General features: G+C 30.2%; 1 protein-coding gene and 1 long non-coding RNA gene across 2 annotated transcripts; both read left to right on the forward strand.

The window, feature by feature from the left end:
* Positions 1–1069: 1069 nt before the first annotated feature.
* LOC121209407 (uncharacterized) lies at positions 1070–2234 on the forward strand. Its single transcript, XR_005904540.1, has 2 exons — positions 1070–1737; positions 2025–2234. It is a non-coding gene; the product is annotated as an uncharacterized lncRNA (long non-coding RNA).
* Positions 2235–5130: 2896 nt separating this feature from the next.
* LOC121209410 (polyadenylate-binding protein-interacting protein 9) lies at positions 5131–9367 on the forward strand. The gene is made up of 10 exons (XM_041080034.1): positions 5131–5797; positions 6306–6416; positions 6508–6552; positions 6886–6958; positions 7053–7165; positions 7304–7363; positions 7708–7755; positions 7844–7912; positions 8884–8945; positions 9035–9367. Exons 1-10 carry the CDS (start codon positions 5549–5551, stop codon positions 9075–9077), a joined length of 873 nt encoding a protein of 290 aa, XP_040935968.1. The 5' UTR covers positions 5131–5548; the 3' UTR covers positions 9078–9367.
* The last annotated feature ends 911 nt before the right edge of the window (positions 9368–10278 follow it).

Consider the following 10278-nt stretch of genomic DNA (forward strand, 5'->3'; position numbering starts at 1 on the left):
GGAGTCCCCTGTTCTGAGTTTAGAAAATAATTACAAATTGTACAAAAATGGTTATGAGTTAAAATTTACATGCTTAGATTTCTTAATGAGTCTATTTTCTATAGAAACAAGTAAGAACTTCATATGAAAATCCTGTAGTGAGAAAACTTATTTTTAGTGACTAGAGGTCAGGGCAGTCTGGTGGTGACACAGGGGAGACTTTAACTAATAAACTGTACTAGTTTGCTGAACCAAAAATTCTAAAAATTTTATGGTGAGTAGATATATGAGTCTAGTTTCAGGGAAAATTTACGGGATTAAATTTCGAGTTCTGTAGCTCAAGTTATAATTAATTTAGTAACTGCTGCGCGATTAGACAGATTTGCTGCGAATAATGAAATAAATTTTCAAACCTAGTTTTTATGCTCCGAATTGGTAAGATAAGCTAAGTAATACCTCGTGCTCGACTCCGGAAACGGTCTCGGGTAAGGGGTGTTACAATATTAATATGTAAGTATAAATATAGATATCATATCTTAAAATATAATAGTAACAAAAATATAAGTAAGCAAGAAATATAGATTGATAAATGAAAACTAGATGAATAATAATATAGGCGTAAATATAATAATAGTACTAACGTAATAGTAATAATAAAAGGGTGATAATAATATATTAAATAGCAAAAGAATAATAGTAACGGTAATTTAAAAAGATAATAGTAATAATGATAAAAATAACAATAATAATAAATAACGCTAAGTTAATTAATAATAAAATAATAAGTAGATAAACTCAAAAAGAAAATATAATCATAAAAATAATAGCCATAATAATAATAGAAATAATAGTAATAATAAAATAAAGAATACATTAATAATAATAAAATCAGGAATAATAATAATAGCAGCAATAGTATAAAAAAAATAGTAATAACGATAATAGTGATATAATGATAATAAAATAATAAGTAATAATAAAGTATAAATAATGGTGATGAAAATAATAAAAGTATAATAGTAATGATAATAATGATAATAATCAAGTAATTTTAATCATAAAATAGAGAAAATAACTAAAAGGGGGTAAATTGAATGTGGAACGAAAGTTCGGGGCCAATTTAAAATAAAAATAAAAGGAGAAGACCAAATAAAACACACGAAATAAATGGAGGGATCGATTTCGCAATTATGCCCTATACCCAAAACGATGCCGTTCCAACATCTATCCCTCAAATGGTCAGAGGACCAAATTGAAAAAAAAAGTTAAAATTACAAGATAGAATTAAGAAATAGAAAAAGACTGGATTAAAACATAACAGAAATGCGGAAGGACCGCGTGAGCAATTATCCCAATTAGCAAAAACACGCGGATCCTGATGCTCGCAGGTCGAGTCTTCGAGTTTGGCGTGAAACGACGCTGTTTTGGGTATTGAATGTTTGCCCCCAAACGACGCTGTACCAGGGAGCTATAAAAGCAAATCTTTTTTTTGTAAGATTCTCATTCCATCAGTGCAAAAAAAAAAAGGGGAGAGAGATAAGTCCCTCTGGCCTGGGCGATTTCCGGTTGCCGGATTGATGCCTGTCCGTCACCGGCGTTCGTCGTGCACGGCGGCCAGAGGTGCAAAAGTGACACCAAATCGGTTCCCATTGTCCCTCTCACTCTGGATTCGAGTTCTACACAAGCAAAAAAACCCTTTGGTCATCGGATCGAGCCACGGGAACCATTCGGCTCCTAACTTCTCCGAACTTTGAGAAGGTAACGATATCCTTTCTTTTTTTAATATATGTGTATGTATTGTGCGTGTGTGTGTGTGTGTGTTGAATCCACTCGTGAGATGAAAATAATCGATTAAAAGAATGAAGAAACAACCTTTTTTCTTTGAAATTCTTCGATTTCTCCTTTTTATTTCTTTTGTCTGCCTAAAAAAGTTACATTTTTTGCCTGGCTATATATAGCCGAATACATTATATTTTTTGCTTCTGTTATCAGCTTTTGCGTGTTGTTGTCTCCATTCTTTTCCTTTTCCTTTGATTTGTTTGCAGACTAGGAGTCAACGGCGGTGACAGAGGAGTTGGTGGAGGCAAACGGTATGGGCGATAGGACAAGTGTGGCTAGGGTTTTTCTTTTTTCTTTTCTTTTTTGTTTGTTGGTTTGGGCTAGGGTTAGGTTTTAGATTGGGCTTTAGGGGTTATAAAATGGGCCGGGCAAATTGGGCTTGTACACATATAATATAAAAGTTGGTGATACATATATTTATGTTTTGTTAAATTTTTTATAATTAATATTTAAAATATTGTATAATTAAATAAAATTTGTATATTTTAAATTATATAATATCTTCAATCACATACTTTTTATTCTATTTTAATTGTTTTTATAATATAATGTATGATCTAATTATATTATATATTCACCATCTCAAAAGAATCATATTATACTAGAAAATTGTGATTTAAGGTAATTATTTGTTAATAATTATTTCAGTATTAATGTTAGTATAATTATAAAAATTAAATTAAAGATAATTGTTCGATTGTAATTTTTTTTGAAGACATATAGATTGTGAAATTTAAGTTGTCAATACGGGAATTGATTTTTCATAAAATACATTCTATAAAAATCATAACTATTTTCAGAGTAAATTATGAAACCTTCAAATTAAAATGCAACCCATCTATTTTAAATATACATTTAAAAAGAATTAAAATTAATTTTAATTAGTATGCAACGTGGGAATTAATAATTTTAAATATTTATTTTAAAAATTAAAAATATTTTTTCAACTTTGTTTCTTTATTATATTAGATATAGATTTTAGTTTTGCTCGCGATATTTCAATAAATTAATCTCTTTAAATACAATAGTTAAACATTTAAAAAAGGCATCGCATTTATTAATAATTATATGAATACAAAATGTTTTAAATTTTTTACTACAAGTCTATTACATTTTTTTTATCTCCTATGTTTCTTTTATAGTTTATGTTCAAAATTCATAATTATCTATTTTAATAATATTATCTTTAAAATTTAAATTTACCTTATCTTATTAAAAAATAAAATAAAATACCATATACAATAAAACTAAAAACTTAAAATAAATTAAAAAGTAACTAAAAAAAAGTTGCCATATGTCCAGAAAAGGGGCTGGAAATATTTTGAGTTAATATATATATATATTTGCAGGGATATTATTTTTGATGTATTTGATGAATTTACATCCAAATAAACAATAATATTCATAAAAATATAATAGAAATAAAGATAATTATATTAATAAATTTTAATTGAGCTACTAAAAATTACAATAATCATTCGAATCATCAAAATATTTTTTAGTCCATTTCCATTAAATCAGTAACAGAACGGTGACATGACTGTTAAATACATGACATGGAATTTTAAAACTAAAATAGAATAACACATAATTCCGATGTAATTTAGACAAAAAATAAATTCCAAAATCATTAATTTACAAAACTCCCCGTTTTTGTCTTTTAAGAGCCTAAAAAATAAAGGGCCCTATCATTAATTTACAAAACTCCCCGTTTTTGTCTTCACTGACATGGAAGTTATTGGAATTTTTTTGGGTTTTCATTTTTGTCTGAAATAAAGGGACGTTTCCATTTTCTTCTAAGGTCGCCATCAATGGCGAAGAAGGTGAAACTGATGTGTTCATGGCAAAGAAGCCTAAAAAATAAAGGGCCCTTTACCTGATTTTTGGATTTCTTCACTGACATGGAAGTTATTGGAATTTTTTTGGGTTTTCATTTTTGTCTGAAATAAAGGGACGTTTCCATTTTCTTCTAAGGTCGCCATCAATGGCGAAGAAGGTGAAACTGATGTGTTCATGGCAAAGAAGATGAAGTTTGAGCTTTGTTTTTTAAGGTTTTTGAAGGACAAAATCGGTGAATTTTGTATTTTAATGATTTTGGAATTTATTTTTTTTCTAAATTACATGGAAATTATGTGTAGTTTTATTTTATTTTTAAAATTCCAAGTAATATTTAACAATCATGTCACCAATTTATTATTGATTTAACGAAAATTATCTAAAAAAGTTTTAATAAAATTTAACTGGCATGTATATTGTTGCAAACAATAAATACGTAAGTTTAAATACGTCGAAACATATTATCCTTTTATTTATGAGTAATAGAGAGGCTATCAATAATTATAAACAAAATTTATGATTCCAACTAATATTTTGAAAAAAATTAAAGTCAAATAATCCTACTAAAAATTTACTAATAATTGAATGACGTAATTTACCAAAAATAAATTATCGATATTAATTAATATAAAAAATAATGGTGAATGAAAAGCAAACCTTAAGGAACAAGACAAATGATTCTCACTTCTCAATGTCACCAAGTATTTTTCATTATCTTATTCCTCTAATCTGTTGATGATTGGATTGTAAGAATTTAATATATTTTTATAATTAAATATTAATAAAAGTATTATTATTAATTATAATTTATTATTATTAATTATAATTTTTTATTTAATTGTACTTTGAATTGTTGAAATATAAATTTATTTTATTTCATTGATTATGGAAAACATTTAAATTTTTTTATTTCAATTTTAACAAAAAAAGAAAATTTAAAAATTAGAAAGAGAAAATAAATGTAATCCTAACAAATTCTAAAAATAGGCAGTTATAAATTATGATAATATATATCCAAATAATACATTTTAAATAATAAAAATAAAATAAAATAAAAACAAAAAGCCTAAAGTCACGTTTACGTCTTTAGCTTTCCATAGCTTTCCTATTTTTATCACTTTTCACTTTAGCTTATAATTATAAATTTAATCCCTCTATTTTAACAAAATTAATTTATTAGTCCTTTTATATTTAATTTATTTAAAATTTGATGTTTGTGCTTTATGGAAAAAGAAGTTAATATATTCATTTAAAAAACATAAATTTGAACTACTGGTTTGTTGCATTGCTAATTTTTACTAAATTTATACTTATATTATTGATTTTAGTTTTTATAAAATACTAAGAATAAATATTGATAAATTAAGGTAAAAGGAGTAATTTATTATATTTTGTAAAATAAAAGGATGAAATTGACAATTGGACATCACTTTAGTCTTACTCCTTTAAATTGTCTCTACCAAATTATTATTTATTAAATAATACAAAACAAAAGAAAAATTGTCGTTCCTGCCTCCATTTTGCTCTCTAGTATTTCTCTTTCTTTGATCATTCATTTCAGACTTTCAGTTCCTCCAAAACCCTAATTCTTATCCTTTGTTAAATGATCTTGTGATAATTATTTATTTATTTAATTTCAAATAAGGAAACCCAATCTGCATTTTCACTATATTTCCATTCTAGACAAATTTTTTTATCTGTTAGTTCAAATGGGTATCTATTATTAGGCATAAAAAAAGTTTTTGTTTTTTAATTTTATCTGTAAAGCTATTAACTTTCTTGCTCTTTCTAAATACAAGAGAATAAATTCACAAAAGCAAATTCCCATTTTCATTTGATCATTTGGGCATTTTTTGCTTTTATTATTCTCTGGGGGGTTAGGGGTTTTGATTCTATGGCTGCAGTGGCTGATAATTCAGGCGAGGCAGCAGTAGCTAATGGAAACAACAATTTGGTTGTTGAAACATCCAAATCAGAATCAAAGGAATTCAATGTGCAAAAGCTTGTTGATATGTTCACAAAGTTGAATCCTTTAGCCAAAGAATTTTTCCCATCATCTTATCATCATAATCCCACCAAAACTGGTGATTTTAATCAGGCTCCTGTTAATAAGCAAGGCAATGAGAATTTCCTCAATAGAAGGGTATTTTCTTTTCACTCATCATTTACCTTTTTCATTTTTTCTTGGGTTTTGACTGATGAGTGTTTGATAGTTTTTAGTTATATATACACATGTTCTTACATATAAATTTTTTGAGGTTATTTTTGTCTTGTGGGAAAATGTTCTTTTTTTTAGTGTTTTGGGGTTATTAGTGGATATCATAGGATTTGTTTTAGGATATCATATGATTCTTGTATCTTTGATAACTCACTTCTGCAGTTTAAACTAGTTTGATTGTTTCTCCTTTGGATTTGACAAAATTGTCGTGTTTTACTGGCATTGTGATTTTAAGGTTTTCAGTTTGCCTAATTATTGTCTAATTATTAATTTGATCGACTTGTTGGAACCTGGATTCAATTGGAGTTAGATTTTCTTGATCTACTTGTCATATATGGAATAAGGTTATGCCGAATATCGACACGTAACGGTCTCATATTTGTTCATTTTTCTTTTCGTCGGTTATATTTGATAAATGGTTTGTTTTTTTCAGAGAAGAAATAACTACAACCAGGGTAGAAGAAAGCTTAATGGGAAAGCTTTTCGAGCTCAAAGAGATGATAGCATTAAGCGAACTGTATATGTTTCGGATATTGATCAGACTGTAAGTTTTAACAATGGCCTCATTTAGTGATTTTTTATCGTATCATTATGATTTCGAGAAGTCACTTGCGAAATTCATTGTCTTGTTCTAGATCACTGAAGAACAACTTGCTGGCTTATTTAGTAACTGTGGACAAGTAAGTTAAAAATCTCTGGCTTTAAAGCTTTTGTTGTAATTTCGCTCGTTCCTGTCTAATGCTGCATTTTGTACAACTTAATGCCTTCTCTTATAGATTAGAATAATGTTTAAGCTTTATCATTTCCATCTTAGAGCTCTGTGTATGCCTAATACCTACAAAACGACGCAAAGTTTTCTTTTTTTAGTTTCGTTCTTCATTCAGATGCCCCAAAAATGGATGCTGGGGCTTTGGTTGATACTACGTGATAGGATTGCTTCTTACTTGATAGTTTATGTGAAAGATTACCGTATTTATGACATTTCTGAAGTGTTTTGGGAATTTTTATTAAAGGTTGTTGATTGCCGAGTTTGTGGTGATCCACATTCAGTTCTTCGCTTTGCATTTGTGGAATTTGCAGATGAAGGTAAGCAGCTGATACGGATTGAATATAAAATTTTCTTTTATAAATACATACATTTATTAACATATTACATTTTATATGAACTGCCTTTTCACAGAAGGTGCAAGAACTGCTTTGAACCTTGGTGGGACAATGCTTGGGTTTTATCCAGTTAGGGTCTTGCCTTCTAAAACTGCTATCCTTCCTGTGAACCCTACATTTCTCCCTCGGGTATGTATGAATAACTTTCTGGCTGCTGTTTCGGTTTTCCCCTATTCCATTTCCACATTACTGAATACCTCTTGGAGTTTCTCTTTATATTTTTCTTTCTAGTCTCACGCTCGAGAATCATGATAACTACAATTGCAGTCCGAAGATGAAAGGGAAATGTGTACCAGAACGGTTTATTGTACAAATATTGACAAGAAGGTAACCCCCTTAATTGCTCATAGTCGAGTTCTTGACTTTTATCCCATGTTGCTCCGACTCTTTACTTTTTCGAGGCACCCATGTTTGACACCTGTGTTTAACCCATATCCAGACATGGGTATGGATATGGCCCTCTAGGGGCCCTTCAAATAAATGGAAAAAGAACTTGGAATAAATGAACATACCTGTATGGGACATGTACTGTGTCCGATGATCACATCGGAGTCCAAGTTCTTATCTTTTGTCACAGCAGTAACTGGTTTTAGCCTCTTCCAGCAGCATGTAAATTATTTAATGTAACTTAGTTGATTTAGTCCTCACGAGAATTTTCTCTTTGACGGAAGGTTTCTCAAGCTGAAGTGAAGAATTTCTTTGAATCTGCTTGTGGTGAGGTTAGTACAGTATCAGTATCATGCATTCTCTCACTCTCTCTAGCTGTTTCTAGAAAGAAGGTTGACACGATTTTCTTTTAATTCTTAGGTCACTCGCTTGAGGCTTTTAGGGGATAATGTGCATTCGACCCGCATTGCTTTTGTTGAATTTGCCATGGTAAGTTCGTGTTTACTAGATTGATGTTGGAAAATTTTGGCTCAAAATATATTTTCAGATTATGTTTATGATTCTCTGAAAAATATGTTTATGGCTCGGCTTCTAATTAGTGTGTGTATATATTTTTCTTGCTGCTAAAAATTATTTATATCATCTGAGTCTCTTTGCAGACTATTATTGCAAATTTATCCCCTAAAGAATACCCATGCATGCCTGTGAAACTTAGTTAGCGTTGTGCGTGAGATTACTGTGCTTTGCCTATGAAATTGTATCCACATTACCATTAGAGAGTGCTATATCTCATAAATAGTACTATAGAAACCATTTACACGTATAGGGAATATTAGCTTTTTTATATCCTTTTTGAATCTTGATGCAACCTTTTCTTAAAAGACATGTACGACTCAATTTTAGAGGATGGGAAATGGATACGGTTAGGATATGAAGTTTTCTAGCGGATGCAAATTGCTGAATTTAATAACTTAGAGCTCGGCACAAAGTCCTCAATCGACCACTCTGAAAGATTTGGTCCTTTTCACTCTGTACCTCAAAGGTTTAATTGTTTAGACCCCAATTTGAGCGTGTAGTCTTTAGCTTTCCATGTTTAATCTCCATCCCACTTCATATGTATGTAATTGTGAGACATTCGACAATGGGTTTTTTTCAATTAATGCTTTCCTTTAACCTCTTTTAATTTTATGTTCCTTTGTCATTTTCTAAATCCTAGAAATTGTTGACATGATGCCATGCATCCTATATATATAAAACATGTAAGTTGAATGATGTTTTCTTGGTTCATTAAAGTATCGCAGATTAGTTTCATAGATGTTTCTGGATCAGGTTGCATGATCAAATTGTTTGTTTACCTTGGATTTCTTTCGCTAATGCTTTACTAGTTTCCGAATTCATAGCTTCCCTATGCGGTGTTTTTTTGCCTTAACTCAGACTGATAATTTCCATTTCCTCAACAGGCGGAAAGCGCCATTGTTGCACTGAATTGTAGTGGGATGGTACTAGGAATCCAGCCAATCAGGTGTGTTCCCCGAACTTTCGCTCTAAATTCCATGCTTGTAAAATTTGTCATCTATTAAGCTAACACCATGTTTCGTTCTTAATTTTCAGGGTAAGTCCTTCAAAGACACCAGTGAGGCCACGAGTTACCTGACCAACATCGTGTTAACTGATTGGTTGAGCCTTCTAAGATCCATGGATGGAATTGGGTGACTTCCCAATGGAGAGAGAGAAACTTTGTTGAAGGGATGGTAAAGAACTTTCCTTCGTTTTGTTGTTTCCATCTTTTGTGTCGCAACCGTTGCGTTTAGTTTTTTTCCTTTTTCTTTTTGCCTTTGATCGAAGATACCGTAACAGTGCTTCGGATTGAAGCTTGACCTCTGAGAAATTTTTACCTTATTCTATCCTTTGTTTCGACAATGACATCTTTGAGTTTTGCTGCTAGCTAATTTCCATATATATTGATGGTAATAAGCATGATCTCTACTAATCAATGAACCAAATATTTAGTGTAACCGAGCTCGTAACTTAGAGCTGATCATGGGCCGGGCGGCCTGGCCCGGCCTAAAGGCCCGTCTGAAAAATGGGAGGATTTGGGTAAAAATATAGGGCCAAAAAATGGGCTTGGGCAAAAAAATGAGGCCTATTTAGAAAATAGGCCGGGCCTCAGGTAAGAGTTTTTTGGCCTGGGCCCGGCCCGAATTATATATTTGTATATTTTTTATTTTATTTTTAATCATTTTAAATTTTTAATATAATCATTTTTTATTATATTTTTAATTTCTGTATTGTTTTAAGAATTGTTTTAGTATCATTTTTATTTGTTTTAATATTTATTTTTATGTTTTTAAATATATTTGATTTATTATAATTTTAAATTTTTTTATTTAATGAAATAAGCCAAAAAAATTAAATATGGGCCAGGCTAGGTGAGGCTAAGGCTTAGCAATTTTATTTCGGGCTGGGCTTGGACAAATTTTTTGAGCCTAGTAGATGGGCCTAAAATTTTGTCTGGGCTTAGCCCAAATTCGGCCCGGATCGGCCCATGATCACCTCTACTCGTAATTAAGCTTCCGTTTTTAGTAAATTTAAAGTTCAAATCTCAACACATGCAACACTTTTATTGAAATTAATAATTATTTTATATATAAAAAGAAAAGATTTAGCACCACATGATTGTTTTCTTTTCTAGGTGGGGATACCCTATTCATTTTTAAGAAGTCAAGAACTCGGGCATCGAGATTTTTGACCTCCAATGATAGAAAAACTTCAAAATAATTGATTATATTTATGTTCGGCACTTTACCTATATATATATAGGTACAAAGAAGCTCTAAATGAAGATAATGATATAT

The sequence above is a fragment of the Gossypium hirsutum genome, chromosome A11 (genome assembly GCF_007990345.1).
Source record: "Gossypium hirsutum isolate 1008001.06 chromosome A11, Gossypium_hirsutum_v2.1, whole genome shotgun sequence".
In the NCBI taxonomy this organism is placed as follows: Eukaryota; Viridiplantae; Streptophyta; class Magnoliopsida; order Malvales; family Malvaceae; genus Gossypium; species Gossypium hirsutum.

What these genes read in the sequence shown, in the direction of transcription:
- LOC121209410 (XM_041080034.1), top strand. Translation starts at nt 5,549, where the DNA reads ATGGCTGCAGTGGCTGATAATTCAGGCGAGGCAGCAGTAGCTAATGGA. An exon ending in AGAATTTCCTCAATAGAAGG is followed by an intron (nt 5,798 to 6,305) that starts GTATTTTCTTTT and finishes TGTTTTTTTCAG; the next exon opens with AGAAGAAATAACTACAACCA. An exon ending in CTAGGAATCCAGCCAATCAG is followed by an intron (nt 8,946 to 9,034) that starts GTGTGTTCCCCG and finishes CTTAATTTTCAG; the next exon opens with GGTAAGTCCTTCAAAGACAC.